We start from the raw sequence: 24,279 nt of genomic DNA, 5'->3' as shown, positions 1-24,279 counted from the left end.
TTACACATGAATAATGAATTGCACCTAATGCACGGACCCGGTATACAGACACTATAACCATATTGTTTATGAATTTAGGTCATAGGACATAGGTCGAAATGTTCAACGTGATATGATTGTTATACTTAATCAAAAACATTTTCGTTTTATTTTATTTAGCTTGGTTTGTTTTTTGTGACGCAGAGTAAACAAAAAATAATAAACAGCATAAAGCGACATACGAGATCTTACTTTTTTCATAAAAAGCACATCTATAATTATATACAAAATAACAATAATAATTATATACTGTGTATGTATTTGTGGAAAATGCCTAACGTAATTTTAGGGCTACGTAATCGGCCGTTTTGACCAATAAAAGGCGAGTATGCAAATTACAGACGCTTCTAGGAAGTCGCGTCGCTTCTTCTCTTGGTGGGGCTAGTTCTGTCAATGGGAGGGCGTCTTACACGTATAATGCTTTATTCAAAACCAATAAATAGGTGCAGCGACTTTAAACAGGAATAGTAGACTGCAGGGTGGAGCGTGCTCATTTTCTTCTCCCGGTTTAGGTAAGTAGCATAAAGATGCCGCTGCAGCGTTTGTGTTCTAGTAACGACAATCGGGCTCCTATGACACTGCCTTCTACGGACCGACAGTCATGGATAAATTATATAAATAACGACTGTTAAGACTAAAGCGACCGTAGCTGTGTTGATCTGTTACCAATATGCATGAATATGAAGGTACTGAACAAAATTATGAAAGTTGGCTTGTACTCCAAACGAAAGCATGGTTGTTCGTCTTTTGTTTCAGCTGGGCACATAAAGACGCAGCCAGTCTGCTTAAACATAATTGGCACCCGGTTTTTCTTCGCCCACCAGCATTTTCTCAGCTAGCTAACTATGCGTCTTTGTGAGTATAGGCACCTTTCTAGCTTCTTGTGAGTCGTGACGAAGAAGGAAGCGCTAACATTAGCAGCTACTGCATTTCGAAATTTACTTGATTCTCTACTAGTTAGGTACCTGACACACATTGGCTTATTATATTGAACACCATATTGCATTAGCAAGATCTAAACGTTAAATATAACCTCTGGCTTGAGAAGGGGTGTTACCTGTGCAGGCAAAACAAGTGCATCAAATTGTGGTGATTGAATGCGATGACATAACCATGTTGGGTAGAACAAATGCATGGAAATTTTACTGCGGTCAAGTGAGCCGTCGTTCGTTCATCCGTCGTTCAGCCAGCCGCGCTTCAAAAACGTCTTGCGCCCGTATTATGCGCTTTACAGCAGAGCACAAAACGCGCTCGTCGCGACTTCCTCTTTTCATAGCGAGACGTCGGTCTGTTCAAAATATGGAAAACTACTAAACAAAATATTGCATACATAGAAAAACTGTCGCCTAATAAAGATCTGTGTACTTTTACTGTAAAATTAAGCATTTATTAGTATTTAAAAATACCATGTCATACTGTAAAACGTTTATAATTAATAACTTAACATTGGTGCATAGTTCCAGGCTCAGACCACTTTCCCCCTGATCTACTAGAGGTGTACTATCACCACAGAAAAATCTGTGTATTTTTACTGTATAGTTTAGGATTTATTAGTATTCAAAACTACCAAGTCATACTGTAACTGTATGGGCCATATAGTCAAATTTAATGATCAATAACTTGACTTTGGTGCATAGTTCCAGGCCCAAACCACTTTCTCCTATTTCTGCTAGATGTGTACTATCACCACACACAAATCTGTGTATTTTTACTGTATAGTTTAGGAATTATTAGTATTCAAAACTACCAATTTATTCTGTAACTGTACGGGCCGTATAGTCAACTTTAATCATAAGTAACTTGACTTTGGTGCATAGTTCCAGGCCCAGACCACTTTCCCTTTGTTCTACTAGAGGTGTACTATCACCACACAAAGATCTGTGTATTTTTACTGTATAGTTTAGGATTTATTAGTATTCAAAACTACCATGTCATACTGTAACTGTATAGGCCGTATAGTCAACTTTAATGATCAATAACTTGATTTTGTTGCATAGTTCCACGCCCAGACCACTTTCCCCTTGTTCTACTAGAGATGTACTATCACCACACAAAGTTTAGGATTTAGCAGTACTTGAAAGTACTATGTCATACTGTAATACAGTCAACTTTGATGATTATTAACTTGACTTTGGTGCATAGTTCCAGGCCCAGACCACTTTCTCCTATTTCTGCTAGATGTGTACTATCACCCCACAAAGATTTATGTATTTTTACTGTATAGTTTAGGATTTAGCAGTAATAGAAAGTACTATGTCATACTGTAATACAGTCAACTTTGATGATTAATAACTTGACGTTAGTGCATAGTTCCAGGCCCAGACCACTTTCCCTTTGTTCTACTAGTGATGTACTATCACCCCACAAATATTTATGTATTTTTACTGTATAGTTTAGGATCTAGCAGTATTCAAAACTACCATGTCATACTGTAACTGTATGGGCCGTATAGTCTACTTTAATCGTTAATAACTAGACTTTGGTGCATAGTTCCAGGCCCAGACCACATTCCCCCTGATCTACTAGAGATGTACTATCACCCCACAAAGATCTGTGTACTTTTACTGTATAGTTTAGGATTTTAGTAGTACCATGTTATGCTGAAATATGGCCCTTACAGTCAAGCATAAAACCAATAAGTACTGCACTACAAACAGTGTAGTGTGTAACTTTCTTTTTTATTGTTTTAAGTCTGTATTGTGAAGAGAGAATAATTGCATAAAATCTAATCCTGAATATTTGGTTATATACATTTTGTATTTACATTGTAATATCTAGTTTTGAACACTAAAATGTAAGAAAGAAAAAAGAACAGAGACGGCAATAACTTTGATAAAACAAACTCCAGACATGGGAAATGGTTTAATGAGAACAAATAACGATTTCAGTATCCATCCATTTTCAACCGCTTTTTCTGGGGGGCGGGTCGCGGGGGCAACAGTCTAAGCAAACTCCAAACTTCCCTCTCTCCGGACACTTCCTCCAGTTCAGCCCAGCCCAGGACCTGTTTGCCTTGGGAGACCCTACCAGGGGCATTTAGCCCCCGACAACATAGCTCCCGGGGTCAATCAGGCACACAAACTCCTCCACCACGTTAATGTATGTTTCACACATAAATATTCAGTTTTTGACTGTTCCATGACTTTATATTAAATATTAAACATTTAGTTTCAATATTAAAAGTCACACTTTGGAGTCCTAACAGATGGTAATAAAAGGATTTAATGTGTGTGTGCTTAGCCTCACTCACAGTTTTTTATATGAAAAGTCACATAATCTGGGCCTGGAACTATGCACCAAAGTCAAGTTATTTATGATTAAAGTTGACTATACGGCCCTTACAGTTACAGAATAAATTGGTAGTTTTGAATACTAATAAATCCTAAACTATACAGTAAAAATACACAGATTTTTGTGTGGTGATAGTACACCTCTAGTAGATCAGGGGGAAAGTGGTCTGAGCCTGGAACTATGCACCAAAGTTAAGTTATTAATTATAGAATTTTTACAGTATGACATGGTTTTTTAAATACTAATAAATGCTTAATTTTACAGTAAAAGTACACAGATCTTTATTAGGCGACAGTTTTTCTATATATGCAATATTTTGTTTCGTAGTTTTCCATATTTTGAACAGACCGACGTCTCGCTATGAAAAGAGGAAGTCGCGACGACGAGCGTGTTTTGTGCTCTGCTGTAAAGCGCGTAATACGGGCGCAAGACGTTTTTAAAGCGCGGCTGGCTGAACGACGGATGAACGAACGACCGCTTACTTGACCTTAGATTATGTGAAATTATAACACTGCTTTTTACTTTGTTAATTCTAAAGTCTCTACAACATTGATAAAGCAATAAAAAAAACACAAAAAAAACCAAACACAAGCAAACATGGTTGTACCGGAAAGGCAAGCATTTGGCTATGCACTTTCAAAATATGCCACACCACTCCTAGAACGCATGCGAATTGTTTACTAAGTAATTGTGTTAATAGAAACATTACCCATGTTTTTACCCATCAGACTCTGCCCCAAACCACAGTAATGACAAAAGTTTCAAGGGGACTTTGCTTGATTGCATTGTTGATGTGCTGTCAAAGATTACTTCATAATCACCTGAGGTATTGCATAGCATGTCTGTTATCACATAGCATTCCTTTATATGCCTAAATATTATGTTATGTTGTCTACCCACTTTTAGTGATAATGCATAACAAAAGGAAATTTCAGAAAGACTTTTCTATGTCACAGGTCCAGTATCATGCCCATTTCATTCATGTTCATTTCACATACAGCAAAACAAATTTAATTGCATTCCAGTAAGTCCCTGTTTTGACTGTAGTCTGTTCTTGACTGTGTTTTTGCCTCATTCCTGTCTGTACCTTTGCTGGAGCTTTTGGATTACTGGTTCACATTTCTGCCTGTCTGACCATGAGATTGCCTGTCGTTTTCGTAGCTGTTGTTACTAAATGAACTTTTACTCAAGTTCTATCTTAGCACTGTGCATTGAGGTATGACCCAGATGATGTATCTATAGGAATTTATAGCTTTGAAGGAGACATTGTGTAATAAAGCATCCAAACGGCAACAAGAAACTTAAAAATAATGGTATTTAGGTATCTAGAAAGTACACATTTAAAAAAACTAAATGTACGCTAAAATGGTCACCTATAGTAGTCTATCATTTTTTATGTTTTACTCCTTAGGTATGACCACATCACTGTGACTTCAGGAATTGGCATTTTCAAACTTGAACTGACGTTGTAAGTAAAATGCTTTTTTAGCTTTGCATTTCATTTGACCAGGATACAACTATCTGTTTATGATTATCAAGTATACAGGTGTGTAATGATTTATTTAAAACAATGTCAGCACCTGTCTTCTCTGATGCAAGTCTTCCTATTGGCACAGTATACTTTAATTATGTCTGTAGTAGTAGTTTCTACTGAAAAGAAGAAATCCAGTTGACATGACTCAACCTTTAGACTATACTGTAATTACTAATTAAGGAGACTGTATTAAAGAAATGATAGCGTCTTATGAGTTTCTCTTGCACTCGCTTGATGTAAATCTGCGGTTACAGCAGAGCTACACTGAGACAAATCTTTAGGTCAATCAGACCTCACCAGATATTTCCTTTCCTATTTCCACTCTTTATTATTCTTTGAAAAATGTAAGTAAAAACTCTAAATTTACTGTTATTCAAATTTGTGCTTCATTTAAGATCATGAGCACCCACGAGACAGATGTGCACACCATCTCTCCAGAAATGCCGGCAATGTTTGATGGCATGAAGCTGGCAGCAGTGGCCACAGTGCTCTACATCATCGTTCGCTGCTTAAATCTTAAGAGCACCACAGCACCCCCAGATCTCACGTACCAGGACACACCCCTTAATCGTTTTCTTCTAAAGTCCTGTCCTCAACTGACCAAAGAGTGAGTTGTGTTCTTAGGTCTGTGTCTGTCACTCAAAGTGTTAGTTTGGATATGTCTGTACCATAGATGTCTGGTTTTACTCTCAACTCTTGCATGAATTAAATACCAGGTAGTATTTTTGAGGTTAAGAAAAGCTAGACTGAATTTGTTACACTTAGTATACAGTAATGAGCTCATTCACTGCATTTGAATGTACGGCGTTTTACTACATCCATGTAATATTATTGTAATATCTTCCATCTTAGTTCAAAATTATTAATGCAAACCAATGCAATGGTTGGTTTTCCCTGTGTAGGTTAGCAACATGGCTAAAGTACCTTTACCCTGTAAAAATGCTTCCACCCTTAGAAACAAAAAATAATTTTGAGTATCAATAATACATGAATTACTATGTTTTTTTTAGGTCCCATTGAATCATCAATCACAATTAGACACTTTTAAATCTGATTTAATTGCACAATACAAAAGACCTATAGTGCAATTGATTTTATGATTGTGTATATAACTAGTTTATTGATATATATTTTTTCTTGTGTAATGTTAAAGTACTATATAATATGTTATACTGTCTCTTCTGCACATTCTGTTGCAATATGGACATTTTCCCCATGTCTCCATTTGCGGGGAAAAACGTTTGAAGATCTTTTATTGATATAACCGAGCCCTTTGATTTTCGCATCTACATACGATAAGAGTGTTGAGATGTGTATACAGTATCTGAGGTTACTTTACAGCTAGTGGGGATTATAACAACTTTATTTTCTGCAACTTATAAGGCCCTGCATGACAAACATGTTTGTTATATTAGATAACATTCCTTTATATGGCTAAATATTATGTTATGTTGTTCACCCAAGACTAGACAAGCTATGACTGAGATGCTCTGCCTAGCTCAGCATAACAATGGAAACCACAGACCTTATATGCAAAAAACAGATTACTTTTGTGTCACAGATCCAGTATCATGCCCAGTAATCATGTTCATTTCCGGTTTTATTTTGGTGTTTCCTGCTTTAATTCGCATTTTCCGGTACAGTTCCTGTTTATTAGTTTCCATCTAACTTCAGTCATGTGATTTTTTTTTTTTTTCCACCTGCGGTTACCCTTGTGTGAAGAAGCTTTGTTCCAAGTCATGCGCAAGACGCTGAAACGCTTGCTGCACGCAGCGCCCATCACGTTTGCCTTCGGCTTTTGCGCGGGTCCGGCTCCGTGTTTCTGCCTTGGTTTTGGCTGCACGCCTGACAGCAGCTCACTGCCGTTTCTAGTGCCTGTCTTGTCAAAGACGTCACAGCTGTCTACTGCTCATGACTCTACTCTCGCTCCAGCCCAGCATCGTTCCCCTGTTTTGATCCCTACTCCAGGCATCGTCGCCACATCGCAGCTGCCTCCATCTCCTGCTTCTGTTCCCGCTCCAGTCTCTCGAACCGGATCCAGCCTGTGCCTCTTCTCTAGCTTGCGGGAAAGGAACCATCTTCCAGTTGTCGGTGCACCGGACAGTGTTGGCGGAGCTCCAGACACGACATCAAGGACCCAGAGTTTTCTTCCCCTTACCCATGCCTCTTGGACGGTGCCCTGGAGCATGCTAACACTGCTACAACAGCCAAAGACTGCTCAAGCATCTACTGGTCATCCCATCACTGTTCAGCCTAGCTTAGCTGCTCAGTCCCCCAAGTCATGTTAAACTGCTGCTGTTCCAGACTTCAGTCGGCGCCCCCACCTCAGTCGCAACCCTTTCCAGCAGTACAATGGAATGGCTTTGTCCAGCTCAAACTCAAGATCCAGCTCAGCCACGTTGCGTCACGGTCCAGTTCCGGCTCAGCCGCGTAATTACCCAAGCTCCGGCTCCGGCCCCAGCTCAGCCGCGTCGCACCCGAGCTCCGGCTCAGTTCCTGGTGACCTGGTGATGACCGCACCCGCCTCGGCTCCTGGAGGGCAGAAAGTGACCTTGCCTGCATTAGATTCCGTGGCTTCTCCTCTAGTGTGTGCAGGCTCCCCGGGACTCCAGACGCCGGCGTCAATGTCACCCATCTTTTCTGCTCGGTTCCTGCATCTGCGGAGCCTGATATTGAGGTCCCTGAGGGCAATCCTGCCTCTTTTTGTTCTGCCTTCCCAGTCCTGGTCCCACACTTTATTCCTCCTGAATTCGACCTAGAGGAGGGGGTTCTTTCACAGATCCAGTATCATGCCCAGTATTCATTCTGGTTTTATTTTGGTGTTTCCTGTTTTAATTTGTATTTCCGGTACAGTTCCTATTTTATTAGTTTCCATCTAGCTTTATTTCGGCCATTTGATTCTTCCACCTGCGTCCAGTTAATAATTAGCCTCTGTTATTTAAAGCTCACGCCAGCCCATGCTCAGTGCCAGATTGTCTGTTCATTTTACCTGTAGTCAGCTTTCCAACATTTAATTCTAGTAAATCAATGTTTTGACTCTAGTCTGTTCTTGACCGTGTTTTTGCCTCATCCCTGTCTGTACCTTCACTGGAGCTTGTGTATTGGTTATGATTTCTGCCTGTCTGACCTCGAGAATACCTGTTGTTTGGAGCTGTTGTTTATTAAATGAACATTGTCTCAGTGGTGTGGATTTGGGTCCTTCGTCCCAGTTTATGTATGCATATCATAGCAGTTGCTATGCTTGCATAGCAACTGCATGAGATAAAGATATTACTTAATTACTTACTTACTGTTCAACAACTGTGTTACCATTACAATTGTTTTATTTTGCTTTTCTAGGTACATTCCTCCCTTACTGTGGGGTAAGAGTGGTCACTTCCAGACGGCACTATATGGTAAACTTGGTCGAGTGAGCTCTCCTCACCCGAATGGAATCAGGAAGTATTTACCCATGCAAGATGGGGCTACAGCGACTTTTGACCTTTTTCTACCGCTGGGTGACCATAGAACAGGAGGTAATAAGAGACATCTTTTGACCAATAAACTGTATTGTATTAAAAGTTGCTGTTTGTTGGACATTACTACATGCAGTTAAGTGATGGCTTAGTTACTCTTTACACCCTTTCTAACATATTATCACATTTAGTAGTTACTAGTTTGCATTTCCTAAATTTTGTTTCCTTACTGTATATTGTAATTTTACTACTGCTACTTCTAGTCTGTTCATAAAATATCTATCTGTGCGTCCTGGAAGAGGGATACCACCTCTGCTGATCTTGCTGGGGTTTTACACATTTTGTTGTTCCTAATAGAGTTCTTTTGATTCAAGGGTTAGACATTGACTATATTGTATATTTCTACTGAGACACATGTGGCATGTTTGATTCTATGAAAACCCTTGGCTTGAGTCACCTGAAAATGTATTTAGGTAACTTCATTTTATGACCATGTATGTTTACTTCCTTTTAATGCCTCAGTTGAACCTTATGACTTTACCACAACAGCTTGGATCATGTAGTCCTCTTAGAAAGCTTATTAGTAGTTACTGTTCCTATTGTGTTAAAGTTCAATTTGACTGACAAACAGCCTACTACTTTATATTGGTGCATCTGCAGAAATCTTGTGTTGTTCCATCTAGGAGAGATTGAGAGATAAAGTACATACTGTACTGTCTTTTCTTGCCTGTACTCACATTTCTCTCTGGTAAATAACACTTTTATTCACCTGGGCTCTTTCACCAGATGACATCACCATGGTTATATGCCCTGGTATTGGTAATCACAGTGAGAAGCAATACATCCGAACCTTTGTGGATTATGCCCAGAAGGGTGGTTACCGCTGTGCTGTACTTAACCACCTTGGAGCTCTTCCCAACATTGAGCTTACTTCTCCACGCATGTTCACTTATGGTGAGGCCACGAATCAGACTTTGGTATGAGTATTGATGAATTATTGTTAATTAATATTAACAATTAATTAATATACCTTTTTTATTAAATAATTGTATTTTATTAGATCAGATTTTTTATTAGATCACTGGTGCTACATTTTGAATGAATTATTTGGTCAAATTAATTTCTGTTCGCAGGTAAAATACTAGTTTAAAAGCATAATCTTATTACTTTTGTGACAGTTATTTGACTTTGATTTGATGGCAATGTGGTATAGATTAACCTTTTAATTACCAAAATGTACTGTTAGTATATCTTAGTACATCATTATTTCAGTATATAAAAGGTAAATGCCATATGACCTTGATGATGAGATAAGGTATTCCTGCTTACTTAATGGATGCGATGAAATAGATTGAGCTAAGGTCACGATGCAAAAGAACTGCTGAGCTAAGAAACCTCTTGTTCATATGAGATCTTCCTTCAGGTAATGAGAAGTTTTGCTGTTTCTCTTCCAGGATGCACATGGGAGTTCGGGGCCATGGTTGGCTACATTAAACGGGCTAATCCTCAAACCCAGCTGATTGTTGTTGGCTTCAGTTTAGGTGGAAATATTGTATGTAAATTCCTGGGTGAGAACAAGGTGAACCAGGACCGAGTACTCTGTTGTGTCAGCGTCTGTCAAGGATACTGTGCTCTCCGGTGGGTTGTTGTCATTTGATAGCTTTATGTATGGTGTCGTTGAGGGCCTCTTTTTATAGTAACAACTGAACTTAATGTAAATATACACACATTTCTAATTATAAAAAAATATTCCACACAACAATTACAGTTTGGGAGCAATGGTAATATAAACAAGAACAACAAAACATGTCCCAGACGTTGTTTAAAAAAATGGTTTGAAAAAAAATTCCTGTTAAAAGTCCTGTTACAGTAAGAGTCCATATATTTTCTGCCACTGGGACTTGTTGTCTTGAGGTTTACATAGGATACTGTATACAGCATGTCGGTTGAAATGCAGACAGGCTGCAAAAAAACATCTTTGTGTTTTTTTCCTCAGGGCGCAGGAAACATTCCTTCAGTGGGATCAGTTTAGACGCTTCTATAACTTTCTTATGGCTGACAACATGAAGAAAATTATCCTCTCACACAGGTGTGATACCTGTGTATCTTATGCACTGTAGTTTTGTATTGTTGTTCTGTCCAAGGTGTTGATCAATGTTAATCCCTTTAGCCCTTCCCCTTGGAAAGATAAAATAAAATGGATATATAACGTACTTTTTTCATTGAATGTTAAACACGAGGTACACCACTACCAATAATTCTTGTATTACTGCATTGAAGTAATGTCTTGGAGTACAGTTAAAAGTTTGATGCATATCTGTGCTTGTATTTTCTTTTTGCTATAGGCAGAGCCTGTTTGGACACTCAATTAAAGTGATTGAAGTGGATCTTAGTCGGCTATACACCGCAACATCCCTCATGCAGATTGATGACAATATCATGAGGTCATAGCTTTGAGTATTGACTTAAAGTTGCAAGTTACATATCTAAATGTTATATTACCTTATATGTGTAATACTGTACTTGTTGCTAAACTTGTAATGCTGTAGTAATTGATCAGTTTTAAGGATCTTAATAATAGATAACTTAAATAACTGAATTATTCCAATGATCATTTTCTTTGGGGTTTTAACAGGAAATTCCATGGCCACAGCTCTCTCAAGGAGTATTATGAAAAGGAGAGTTGTGTCCACTATATTCACAATGTAAGCTGTTTTTGTATATGCCTTTTTGGTCCTCTTGTGTGTTTTTGATGTGTGGATTTTAATTACTTTTAATTACTTTTGCCAGGTGGAGGTGCCGCTGCTGCTGGTGAATTCTGTAGATGATCCTTTGGTTCATGACTCACTGCTCACTGTTCCTCGTACTCTAGCAGGTAAATAACAGCATATGTCCTGATGAAAATAGCAGCATGTTTTAAACTAACATAAATTATTGCTTTCAAATAGTTTAATGTAGGGCTACAGTAGGCCTCTAGAGTCTAGTCCTGTCTGACTTACTGTAGCAGCATATGGATCATGCAGTCTAAAATAGCTTGAGCTCTGATATGTTGACTCTGCACCTCACCAAGGTGAAGCTCAGAAGGCACTTTTATCACTTCTATGAATAATCTCGTTTTCATACATAAAAACAGTACTCTTTCACTGAATTTCAGTTACATCTGTATTGATGCTCCAGAGGATGTCACAGACACTTGCACGCACATGCTTGCACACATCCTCGTTATCTATGACAGGCAGTGACCAGTGGTGAGGTTCATGGCTGGTGACTCGGAGTCCCCCGGAGTTGGCGTAAATTAAGATCCAGAAAAAAAGTAGATATGTATCAATCGCTACCAAGTACAAATCTACGCATGTTTCCTTCATACATCCCAATCAACGTGGAATTGAGCGCAGGCAATTGAATAGCAGACTCCTGCGGTGACACCCTTCCACATAAATGTTAATTCATTTAAATACAGTCTGCGTCTGCGCAGTACACCAAGCGAGACCATGTGTGCAGGTATTAATGCTGCAGGCTCTGCACAGTAGCAGAATTTTTTTTAAAAAGTAGTCTGGCATGAAGGTGGACGTGAAGCAAAGTTTACCACCAAAGCGTCACCAAAACAGGCGGAGGTGAAGGAGAAGACAATCTGACCCCCTTAAAATGTGTTGAGCAGTTAATAAGAAGGTTTTATGTTAAACACTGAAGATAGTATGATTTTTGGGGCATATCTTTGCGTAACAAGAATTATTAAGGTTTTTAAATTATTTAACTGACCAAGAAGCCACCGATCCGGTACCAGCAGTCAGCTGTTCCTATGAATGGATCATCGTTAAACCAGGCACCTCGCTATAATGTTGCTGACTGTAGCTGCATTTGTGCTTCACAGATTATTCTTACGTTTGCGTACGTATGCAAAAAAATGTTTCCTGTTACTAATGTTGCCCAGATTAACCATTGTATGGGAACTTTTTTTGTCCTGTTCAACAAGCAGCATGTATGGATGTCGTATGTTAATGGACAGGTTTGCTTTTTCAAAAGGAGTATATAATATAATTATACTTATAATATAAAAGTATGATTATTGCTTTATTATTATGTTTTTTTTAGGTTTTATCAGTCCTTGTTAAATGTTCGTAATGTCGTGGAGTTGGTGGACAGGATGAGGTTTTGCTTGGGGGAGCTAGAGCAAGTGAAGAGGGAGAGTATGCTGAAACTGAACAAATCAATGAGGCAAAACAACACAATATAAACAGTCACAAAACAAATAAATAAAAATAGACACATTAGGCCGGAACATTCTTACTCAACTGAATTCCGGCTGTACTATTATTTACTGTTAAATTAAGCTTAATACTTATAATAATATGGGTGTATATATAATAAGTGTGTGCATTCACTCATACATAAATACAGTGAGTGAAAACATTATTTCAACCACAGCTGATTTTGTAAGTTTGCCCACTAACAAAGAAATGATCAGTCTATAATTTCTATGGTAGGTTTATTTGAACAGTGAGAGAGAACAATGACAAAAAAATCCAGAAAAATGTGTTTTAAGAGTTATAAATTCATTTGCATTTCAATGGAGGAAATAAGTATTTAATCCCCTATCTGTCAGGAAGATCTCTAGCTCCCAGGTGGATCTTATACAGGTAACGAGCTGACATTGGCAGCCCTCTCAAGATGCATATTAAGATCATGGTGTGGCCTAGTCAGTCTCCAGACCTTAATCCCATAGAAAATCTGTGGAGGGAGCTAAAGGTTTGAGTTGCCAAACATCAGCCACGAAACATTAATGACTTGAAGAGGATTTGCAAAGAGGAGGGGGCCAACATTTCCCCCCTGAGATGTGTGCAAACCTTGTGGCCAACTACAAGAAACGGCTGACCTCTGTCATTGCCAACAAAGGTTTTGCCACAGTACTAAAAGCATAGTTTTTCAAAGTGAACAAATTCTTATTTCCTTCATGGAAACTTTTTTTTTTAAACAGATTTTTTTTTGTCATTGTTGTCTCTCGCTGTTCAAATAAACCTACCATAGAAAGTCTAGACTGATCATTTCTTTGTTAGTGGGCAAACTTACAAAATCAGCTGGGGTTTAAAGAATTTTTTCCCTCACTGTATTTTTAAACATGATTGCATAATACTTAATAGCCATTACATATAATATCACAACTACCATAATCATACATTATTACAGTAATAGTGAATGGCAGCAGAAGTCTGTTTATCGGTTCTAGTGTTGAGTGTCCCACTACAAGGTTAGTAAAGCTTTAATGTAACAATATTAACCAAAAGGGTGAGACAGACAATGGTGCATGAACAATGCCACTTGTGAAGCCAAGGTGATGAGAGGAACCCCGCCGCCACACCCAGACCAGCAAGTGGAGGGAAGAAAACTAGTAGCCAGGGAGCCCACATACCTTCAGCTCCTCCCATCCACAGAGATGACACCCGAGGTCAGAATGGACCCCTGTTGGATCAATGCCGTCCACCCCAGGAGAACTAGAGAGAATGGAGTCTGAGGATTGCCTGTCCAGAGGGAGCCCACCAGGAGAAGTCCCCATGCCCAGAGAGGGGCCCACCCCCAGTCCGCCACCCCCAGAAGAGTGATCCAGGGCCCACCCCATTAGCCCGACTGTGTCCCCTGGTGCCACTTCTGGCTCACAGCATGATGCTGGCGGCAGAGTCGGCAGAAGAAGAGACCACCCAGGCAGTGCATCCATGCACCTCGGAATGGGAACAGACCTCTCCACACACACACACACACACACACACACACACACACACACACACACACACTTCCACGACCATCTACTCAATCATCAATCATACGTGAGCTGATACATCTTACATACATCTGGTTTTCCAACTCTCTGCTGATTATCTTGATCAGGTGTGTTGTTTGGCTTTCCCAGCTTGTCATTGACAGAACACACCGGGTCATGGTAATCAGTAGGAGCTGGGGCAGGGACCCTCGATTGCATCAGTTTGACACCCCTGCCATACATGGCCACACCCAAACCATTTACTTCTTCTCATTCAAGGGGAGGATAGGTCTCTGGCCCGGTACCTGCGGGGCCCCTGGTAGGGCCCGTGGGAACTCCTGAGATGTGGCCCCACCTCCCCAACTAGGGAGAAGCAGGAGACAGTGGGAGAGGCACCCTCCAGAGTTCAGGATGGCGTATATGGCTAATGCAGTTAAAATTGAGGGGCATATTACTTTGGGGGGGGGGGGGCACTTCCCAGTAGCCCCTTTCTAGTCCCTCTATCAATAGGATGCCCCTCACAGATCTAAGTGGATGAGTGTGGAATAATGTAGTTAGGAAACAAAGGAATTGGGGTCCACAGAGCCAGGTTCCCCGCTGACCCTGCTACCTAACCCACTGTCCCCCACCAACCACCAGCAAGAAACAGGCAAGCCAGACCTGGTACTACTACCCAGGGCATCACAAGCAGCGCAGCCAGGGCCACCCTCCCTCTTTCACACAAATATACCAAAATATATGACCCCGCACACCAGCAAGGAGGCCTGCCTTGGTTCCCTGATGCCAGACAAACGACAAGCCTCTAAATGACACCATTCCAGCCAGCGAGCAGCGGTTCCAGCAGCCACTACACTTCAACCGCAGGTGACCCATGCAACCACCCCTTAATCAACCAATCAACCAGGATGGGAACTTGATGCCCGCGCGGGTTGTTGCTGCGTCCCGATCTAAGAACAGGCACCTTTACCAGATTCTAATAGATGCTCTATTAAATCCTCTAACAGAGGTGTAGAATGTATGTTAACACAGTTTTGCCCATATTTTTATATCATCATATCCAATTGCAGATGCATGGCTGTATATTATTATTATTTATTGCTTTTCTCCAGTATGACTAATGATTGTTTTCATGAGATAAACAGTTTCCCAGTTTCACCTTTTTAGCGTCATCAACGGACCAATACTGTAGCTGTAGAAAAGTACTTACGCCAGCCAGGGAGCTGCTGCTGATCTACGCAAATATCGACTCCACTTAGTTTTTCATACAACTGACCGCCAGGTTTTTGTGTGCAAGTACCCTTTGTACAATGAGCCCCCTGACCTGTAGCATCCATGTGTTCTTCACGATTTATACTTATTCTAAAGTATGGACAGGTGTAAATGTTCAATTTTGACCCTCAATGAAGTTTTAAATTGTTATTAAAATTTTAAATCCGGTTTGGTTTTCATTAGGATTACATAGAATATTTCACTCCAGGTTCAAATTAATATAGTGAATGTTCATAGTTGTATGGGCGAGGCCGACCAAAATGTTCTGAACTTCCTTTTTCTCGTCATATTAGATGAGGAAATGCGCAAATTCAGTGATTTTCAAGATAATGTTGAGAATTGGAATTATAGAGGAAAAACTATATTCAATAACATTTATAACACAGTCAATCAATAAATGGACAGAAATGAATTTTTATTTCATTTTAGTAATATTTGTCAGACAAGGTGAGGCCCTGTCCCACCTACCTGCACATCAGTGATGATAGGCATAAAATAATTTTAACAATAACTTCAATGTTATGACTTTTTTTTCAATATGGGTTTTCTGTATTAAGTAATAACCCCTATTAATGTGATTTGATTTCTTCAGCAAAGAAGCCCAATGTGATCTTTGCCCTGACACTACATGGAGGCCATCTCGGTTTTTTTGAGGGAGCAGTGCTCTTCCCTCAACCACTCACCTGGATGGACAAAGTGATTGTGGGTTATGCCAATGCCATGTGCCAGTGGGAGAAACAGAAACCACCATGCCAAAGTGGGAACACGAGTGACACCTCTTGTGCAAAGTCAAAATCTTAAGCTTCTCTCTAAGCTTAACTTCTCTGTCTCTCTCACTCATTCCTCCTAGAAGGAACACACCACCTGTGCTCTTATCCCAATATAGGAACTTTAAACTCAAAGAAGTAATACTTTTTTTACATTATGACACTTGGCTAATGGTGTTGTTGACCCGGCATGAAAAAGCATGATAAACCATGTTTAAATAGTCCAATAAAAAATAAGCAGGTTACAAGAAGCAGTTGTTTACGGGATTCTGGAGTCCAATATGCAGAGTCAGTGCCCAATTACCTGACCCAGACCAGGGGCATCTACTGCTGTGGGTCAAGAGCTACTGTCCTGGTGGTTTTCCAACTCTCCCTGCTGATTATCTTGAACAGGTGTCAGTTAACAGCTGATTGACTGAACATACCATGTCAAGCTAATTAATATTAGCTGGGGCAAGGAGAGTTGGAAAACCAGCGGGACATTAACCCTCGGGGGCCAGGGTTGGATACCCCTGGCCTAAAACATATGGCCTTCGTGGCGAGTACATACGTACATACATATATGTGGCTCATAGATGTACTGTAAATGTCTGTGAACCCGTGTAGGTGTCTTCATGGTGTGTTGCTCATTAGCCTTGTTGTGTACTGTGGCTATGTTTTGTAAAAACAAAACCTAAATACCTTAGGGTTTTGCACATTATTTTCCCCTTCCTCATCATCTTTGCACTTGTGTTGAACCTTTTTAAGTAGCAGTGTTGAGGGCTTGACCATGACCAGGAATTAACTCCAGATGGTATCATAGTCTCACATACTGGTAGTCCCCCTTGGTTTATCACTTTTCTTCAGTGCACTTTAATTGTTTTATGCTGCTCATGAACACTGATGAGACTTATGGGTTGTTTGTAATGAAGGTAAAGGTATACACAGTGGTTGACAACAGTGTTTGTTTGGAACAAAATCAAGGTTCGATAGAATTTATAAATTTTTGTGTTGCATATAAGACATATAATTTAAATGCTGTGTACTGTATTTCTTTCTTTCAAGGATTAGACCCTTAGAGTTTAATTTTGGTTATAATTTCACCACTACAGTTTATGATGGCCAGGCTAAAGGTCAGAGTATCGGCCGATATCAAGACATGAGCCAATGCCAGTGCCCTTTTTTCCTCACTTGTACCTGACTTTATACCTTACTGTATTGCAACTGGTGCAGTCGTTCTTGTGTACTGTGAATTAAAGTATTAACAGGCTTTGTTTTTTGATCCAATATAGATAATCTGTAATGTAGCTTTGAGAGTTTGCACAACCCTATTTGAAAAGTGTGGCTATCTTAGCCAACACCTTGTTTCTGTGCTTCAGAATATCCACAACACCACAAATAACTGTTGCCATCTACTGTAAGGGAGACTGTTGTTTTTTTTTTTTTTTTTATTGTTCTCTGTCCACAGTGTAACGAAAGAATGCAGAGTTCAGTTTCATATTTTTAAGGGAAAATCTGAAACAGCAGAACAAATTAAGTTATAGTCTGTTTTTTGCCTTGCTCCAACTTTGCACACAGCTGATTTTTCTAAACACATTTTTGTATTTTGTAATATCATGACTTTGTAAACATACAGTATAATGTGTCATATACAACCTCCTACAAAACCAAAACTTTACTTTCACATTGTAAAATGTACAAGCTAGTACACACATATTTTAGAGAAACTGAAAATAAATCAACTAGCAGAAATATTTTTTTAATTATTTTTAGGCTACTGGAGTTATCAAAGTGTTTTTTTTTTTTTTTTTTTTTTACTTTATTGTTTCATGATTTTGGGCTCATGTTTAGTTGCTTGTGAACTAAAGAATTCAAATAGAAACTAATACCAAAAATGCACTCTGTATTTGTATGATCATTATGTTTTAAGATGTTAATTTTAAATCTTTGGCTCAAAGCCCACAGTATGTTAGTGTGCATTAAACAATATTCAGTTTTAATTTCGTGTAAACATTTATTCAAATGCTCAATATGTTTACCGAATGTCAGAACAACTAGAAAGGGTGCACCCAGTCACACCACAGACTACTACGACTATTATTAAACACTGAGTGTTTTGTTTTTTTTTAACGGTTGCTTGCGTGATCTAATTATTATCTAATTATTATCTAATTATGTGAACAGACATGGTTATTGTGTTAAAAAAAATAAATTATTTTAAGAAATCACGCTTTCATTTCAGTTTTATTCCAAAAAAAAGATAAAAACCTCTTTAGAACCTGTCCAGGCTACAGCAGACTGACATGGACAAAGCAGTGGAATATAATTGAGTGAAAGGGATGAATTTTAGTATGTTGTTAGACTGTATTAAACTTGGTTTATAAAACAGATTTAGCTGAAAATATATTTTATGAAGTAACATTTTATTGTTGCTTGTATAAAATACCCATCAGGTTAGGTAAAATAACCACAAAAACAGTTCATGTAAATCTACTGATAAAGGCCCATTTAATTTATCCATATCTAATGTAAACTGCTATATGGAACTTTCTGAACAACAGCAACTGTTCTACATAAACAGTGTATGCTCTCATTCACCTAAACGTCACAAGCCGGTTATCTCTCCATTCTATAGGCTGGGAAATTCATATTTTGAATTTTTGGCAAACACTTCCAAATCAAATACAGTCTGGCCTCGTTACCCTAGTGAGCTGCAGCATCGCATTATCATCATCACCTCCTTATTTTCTCCTACATCAACAGGAAATCCAGTAATGTCTGAACTATAATATATCCAAATCCATCAAATATATATGTAACTTCCTTATTCCTTTCTGATTTAAATTACCCTACAGTGCACTTTTTGTCAAATTCGGCTTCTAGCTCTACATACTGTACGGCACTATACTTTCCCGAGAAAACATTTTATTCTAGCTTCAACATAGGCCGTGTACTGATCCAAAGCAGGAACCTACAGTGAAAAGAAACTATTAACTTTGAGTTAGCAAGACTGGTCTTTCAGAGAGCAGTGTCCTCAGAACCAAAAAGTCTGGTGGTGATGGCCTGATAGTCAGCCACAGGAGCTTTCCCATCAAAATCTGCAGGCAGGAGATCAGACTCAAACTCTTTGAAGTAGGTGTCTAGCTCTTCACCGTGGACAAAAACCTGAAACAGCACACAGCAGCATTCAAGTGAGTAAAAACATTATCTCTGTGCGTATGTCAGGTTTAGAGTTAAATGTTTTTTCTCTCTTTGTACCCTCTCCAGCAGCTTGCTCTTCATGAAGGGCTTGACCATGTTGTATGTGGTAGTGAAGTACCAAGGCTGGTGGATAACGTGAACTGCTTTGAAACGTGCAGGGAAGGAGTCCTGCAGAAAATCATACAGTAGCAAAAGTATTCACTGAAACAGTTCTCAAACACTCATCTTTCCTTTTCTATCTGTTCTGACCTGCAGCATGTCCACCATCTTCTTGAGCTCAGTGGGCTTAATCCCTGAGGCATGCTGCATGGTGAAGCCCTTGAAATTCTCAATCAGAACGAAGCCATTTATCTGAGTCTCTTCATTCTCCAGCAACTTTTCCAGGATCACACAATATGCTCTCAAGATCTGTGACATACACCAAAAGACTCCTGACTGGTAAAATTATCTCAATGATTTGATGAAGATATATAATCTGAGCAACATTTTACTGTAAAAAACAAATCACAACTCATGCTTGAGATTTTTTAAGTTACCTCATCAAATGTGATCTCCTCAAGGTCCCAGTTCTCGATGTTGAAGAGCAGGACTACGCGGCCATATCTATCCCTGTTAGGCAGAATCACAGGGTAGCCTTCCTCAATGGTGCTGCGGATTGTTTCAGGTGTTAGATTCTCAAACAGCTCAGGGTAGTCCTTCCTGAAACGTACGTAACCTAGAGGAGGGGTCTGCAGTTAGGTTCAACAGAGAGTCTACATGTATTTTCTAAAATGTAAAAGCATTTGATACCATCAAGCACTAGTGAGTATAGGGAAAGACTGCACACACCACTATGCAAACAACAATACACTGACTGCTACTGTTGTTTAAGGGCCCCTTAATCCTGATGTGTGATGGGTATTGGTTTTGATGTTCTTGTTACTGTAAGTGAACATATTTTGTTTTAGCTGTATACAAAAATAATCTGGCTTATTGGAGAACCAGATCTCTTTCTAGGTTCAGCAGGGCCTCCCAGTCCCACACATAACTTTTATATTGCAGTGGAAAAATCAGCTTTTAATCAGGCCCTAATGATTCGCAGAAGGTATACAGTGCTACCCAGTGCAAGGATAATGACACTGCTGTCTCAGATCACTATTCCCTTTCACACTGAAGCACCAATTAACCAACAGCACTTGTGTGAGAAACCGTGTGTTTCATTCCGAGTTTATGTTTATTTTGGGGTAAATTGAAGGTGTGTATAGATGATGAATGAGGTTTTGGATAAAATTTTTCAGGATTTTACCCGACAATGGTCATTGAGAAAAATTCAATTTAAAAGGCATTTGTGTAGGTTCTAAGCACAAAAACATGAGCATGGTCTCATCTGACTGTTCCCAGCAGAACCGAGAAGTAAACCCGCTGTCCCAATTCAACACAAAGGAGGGTTTTGTCAGTCAACTAAGAACCACCTCAAAGGCCCCTAATTAATGACCACATTCCTCTATGTCTAAGTGATGAGCAGAGCAGGGCCAGTGCAAACAAGACACACAAAGAAAACCTCATCCTCAATTACTCAAGCTAGTGAAAATGAAAGAAATGTAGCAACACAGCTTGGTTATATTAGAATTAAAATAGAAATCATTCTATGGTTCAATGGTCTGAGGGGTCTCTACTGCTCACCCTTCATGAGGTCATGGGATCTCACAATATCAAACTTCCGAGCTCGAAGAAAGCGCAGTAGTAGGGAATCAGGTTTGTCCCCAAACTGCTCCAGCACCAGTTTGGCTAGATCATCTCCCTCCACTGTTCTCGCCTTTATTATGGCTCGTAGATCTTTCAGCGATGACACCCTCCTTTCTTCTGTCTCACACAGCTCATCCTTAGCCTGGAAGAAAAGCAGATGATATTGATAAACAAATAACAATGTCTATAGCATAAAATACTTTTATTTGAACTAATTTATGCGTGGTACCGTGTAATAAGTTTCTACCTTTTGCAGAGTGTGGGCTGGCAGTTTGTGACACAGCCCAAACACTGGACCATGATCCTTTACTGTCAAACGTTCCAGCTTGGAGCGCATGGCCTGTTCCTCCTCTGACACCACACGGAAACATCCAGTCTTTGCAGTTGAAAAGTATCACATTAATTATCACATTTTATAGTCTCTTGCGTTAACAAAAATCAGACAACAAACAAAAATCCTTCATTGTGCTTATATTTTATTACTTGACAGCCGTAATTTTTTCTTTCGAATACTACTAATACTACCCACCCAGCATTTGCCCAAAAAGGTTCAACACTCATGTACATGTCCACCCCAAAACCAACATTCACTGACACAATAATGGCATTACACAGCATTATAACAATGACAATCAAACTGAAAATTGATGACCTGCTAAAAAAAATTGCCTTCAAGGACTGATTTTAAATTAACCACACTTACAGTAGCCATGGTTGCAGTGTCTCACAGAGGCTTCACGGAGACTGTGAAGAAAGATTTGGAATAAACACATGAACGAATGGGATCAGTAAGGTTTAAATGACCAATTATCAGTATCATCATTAACATCAACATCAGTGGAGCAAACATCGTATGCAACAGACCACTGCAAAACAGACTGAACTGAGCAAAGTACTTGATTGCCATAATATATTTATAGTGTAAATGCCTAGTTTATGTCTCAAAAGCATGGTGTTAGGTTTTTAAGCATGATTTTTTGGATCTATTTGCTCTGATTTTTCTTGAGATTACAGAATGAAATGTAGCACTACTTATGATCAATAGATCTCATTCACTTAATTATGTAGTAAGTATTATGTAGTAATGTAGTATAAAGTCAAATATATACTGATGTTGACATTAGCTGATCCAAAGAGCCCAAAGACTTCTCCTTCTCAGATAACACAACGGTACAATGATCATAACAGTACATGAAAACAAACTTTAGACACATCACTTAATCTTGTCTGCCATACAATATCCAAAAATATCACATGATGTTATAATCTGTCTATTAATTAAATAAGTAAAGAGCTAAGCAGCTTTACCTTGACGGGTTGGGAGAAGTAGACAAAGTGGCAGAGGAGACAACAGGAGGAATTAGGACACAGGGAAAACAGGGAGGAGTTACCTAAAATCTCACAATTCTAGGGAAGAATTAACATAACACAGTGACTAACAGTGAGTGGCTGTACTACATAATGCAAACTGTAAGTGAAGATATTAATAATGCTTTTACGTTAAAGTAACAAAAATGTAAGAATTGATTAAACAAATTGAAAATGTAGAAAACACAGGGAACAATATGGCAGCATGGTTTCTGTATACTCCCTGTCATGGTCTTGTAGTTGCAAAGGATAACATAAAAGTGTTACAAAACTGCAGACAGACCCGCTCCCTCAAATCCAAAGCAGTGAGTGAAGTGGCTGCTATAGCTGGTAAATGGACCAAACAGCATCCTAACGCTAAACTTACTAAATGGCTGACACAACCAAAGCAAACTAATAAACTCCTACTACTAGGCTTACTATTGGGGAGATGCCCAAATCTACAACCCAAACAAGATACAGAGTACAAAGGTTTAATAGCTCATCTATAAGAAATACAGAAAAAACTAAGTAAATCACAAAATCTGAAGGTTTTGCTTGAACAGGACAAGAAGTAATACAAGATACTAACAAAGAAAACTGTTTACTTGCTAATACTAAACACAAGACATGGACGTAACATAACAGCAGGACATGACTATACATACTCACATATGCACAAGAACACAATGGCATAATTCATGAAACGAACAGAGACTGAACATATGACGAGGGCAAACTTAAATACTAACAGAACATGTGTAACAAATCACAATAATTACAGGACAGCATCAGGGAAAAAAGGTCAGATGACAACAAAACCAAGACAAGACTGGGAACAAACGTGGAGGGCTGGATTAAATCAGAAACGGGGTTTAAGTATCAGCATTTGATTTATGGCGACTAGCTCGTGTACCCACCCAAAGTCCCACTGTATTTATTTTGGCTGTGGACGTGGATGCGTAATATAGGTAATTCCTAAATGTAGGTAATCATTTGTCAATTTTGATAACAAGAACACACGTTTGCATGAAGATGACCCAGCAGGTCTAAGTGTCCTGGAATCAAAGGAATGACACACAGCTTTTCTGCTTGCGGTTGGTATTGTAAAGCACTGTGCTTAGACCTTCTTTTGATGGCCTGTATGATGGACAAAATGCAGATTAAACTCTAGATAAGGTAAGATAAATGGAATATTCTAAACAAGGTGGGACACTACAGCACTGTGATCTGTTGTCCACTAAATGTGTAAAGAGCTTTGCATAGCAGTTTTTTCTTGAGCAAGTATAATCAGAATTGAAATTATAGATATCCGGAATGTATTTCCACCTAGTCAAAACTATAATTTAAGATACCCACAACTACATTTTGACTAGGCACAATTCGAGTTTTGGATATCCGTAAATAAATTTTGCCTAGGCAGAATTGGCCATTGACTTGAATGGGAAATACCATTCAAATTGTGGATATCCGTAAAAGGCACAATTCGAATGGGAAATTGTGGATATCCGTAAAAGGCACAATTGCAATTACAGATATCTATAATACGCCACATTTTATGGATATCTAAAATACAATTTTGGATATCTCAAACTAACGTATTACTAGTCATAATTCAATTATAGATATCTCTAATTAAACTTTTGACTAGGCAAAATGTAGTTCCAGATATCTACAATTCCAGTTTTGACTAGGTAAAAGTCTTTTTCAGATATCTACCATATATACCAACATACATACCAAAGACCATATAGATATCTGGCAAAGGCTTTTACATGCGCTGTTTTAACATAAAACACTTTGATCGATTATCCGTTATTGTATTTTAGATACCCAAAATATTATTCTGCTGCGGCAAAATGGGAGCTTTGGATATCCACAGTTCAGTTTCGCCTAGGCAGAAAGGGAATTTCAGATATC

At 39.0% G+C, this 24,279-nt stretch overlaps 2 protein-coding genes across 5 annotated transcripts; one reads left to right on the top strand and one right to left on the bottom strand.

The window, feature by feature from the left end:
* Positions 1–381: 381 nt before the first annotated feature.
* On the top strand, positions 382–18,314 carry abhd2a (abhydrolase domain containing 2, acylglycerol lipase a). 4 transcript variants are annotated; one of them, XM_029128646.3, is made up of 12 exons: positions 383–551; positions 4,059–4,156; positions 4,742–4,798; positions 5,260–5,471; positions 8,204–8,379; positions 9,106–9,273; positions 9,774–9,957; positions 10,316–10,408; positions 10,665–10,763; positions 10,955–11,024; positions 11,110–11,194; positions 15,933–18,314. In XM_029128646.3, exons 4-12 carry the CDS (start codon positions 5,263–5,265, stop codon positions 16,139–16,141), a joined length of 1,293 nt encoding a protein of 430 aa, XP_028984479.1. In that variant the 5' UTR covers positions 383–551; positions 4,059–4,156; positions 4,742–4,798; positions 5,260–5,262; the 3' UTR covers positions 16,142–18,314. The 4 variants fall into 4 exon arrangements, with proteins under 4 accessions (XP_028984481.1, XP_028984479.1, XP_028984480.1 ...); XM_029128647.3 differs by lacking the exon at positions 4,059–4,156 and adding an exon at positions 796–894; XM_029128645.3 differs by lacking the exon at positions 4,059–4,156.
* Positions 17,881–23,856, bottom strand: LOC114842786 (retinaldehyde-binding protein 1-like). The gene is made up of 8 exons (XM_029128649.3): positions 22,321–23,856; positions 21,716–21,756; positions 21,260–21,388; positions 20,950–21,154; positions 19,824–20,002; positions 19,537–19,695; positions 19,345–19,455; positions 17,881–19,251 (listed from the first exon to the last, which is right to left on the bottom strand). Exons 2-8 carry the CDS (start codon positions 21,722–21,724, stop codon positions 19,105–19,107), a joined length of 939 nt encoding a protein of 312 aa, XP_028984482.1. The 5' UTR covers positions 21,725–21,756; positions 22,321–23,856; the 3' UTR covers positions 17,881–19,104.
* Positions 23,857–24,279: the final 423 nt, after the last annotated feature.

The sequence above is a fragment of the Betta splendens genome, chromosome 16, assembly GCF_900634795.4.
Source record: "Betta splendens chromosome 16, fBetSpl5.4, whole genome shotgun sequence".
Lineage (NCBI taxonomy): Eukaryota > Metazoa > Chordata > Actinopteri > Anabantiformes > Osphronemidae > Betta > Betta splendens.
This window is presented reverse-complemented; position numbering and strand designations above follow the sequence as displayed.

Coding starts and splice junctions, on each gene's coding strand:
- abhd2a (XM_029128648.3), top strand. CDS start 5,263: ATGAGCACCCACGAGACAGATGTGCACACCATCTCTCCAGAAATGCCG. Junction 8,380..9,105: donor GGGTGACCATAGAACAGGAG/GTAATAAGAGAC, acceptor CTCTTTCACCAG/ATGACATCACCATGGTTATA. Junction 10,764..10,954: donor ATTGATGACAATATCATGAG/GTCATAGCTTTG, acceptor GGGTTTTAACAG/GAAATTCCATGGCCACAGCT.
- LOC114842786 (XM_029128649.3), bottom strand. Junction 20,003..20,949: donor ATCCCATGACCTCATGAAGG/GTGAGCAGTAGA, acceptor CCCCTCCTCTAG/GTTACGTACGTTTCAGGAAG. Junction 19,252..19,344: donor AGAGCAAGCTGCTGGAGAGG/GTACAAAGAGAG, acceptor GTGCTGTTTCAG/GTTTTTGTCCACGGTGAAGA.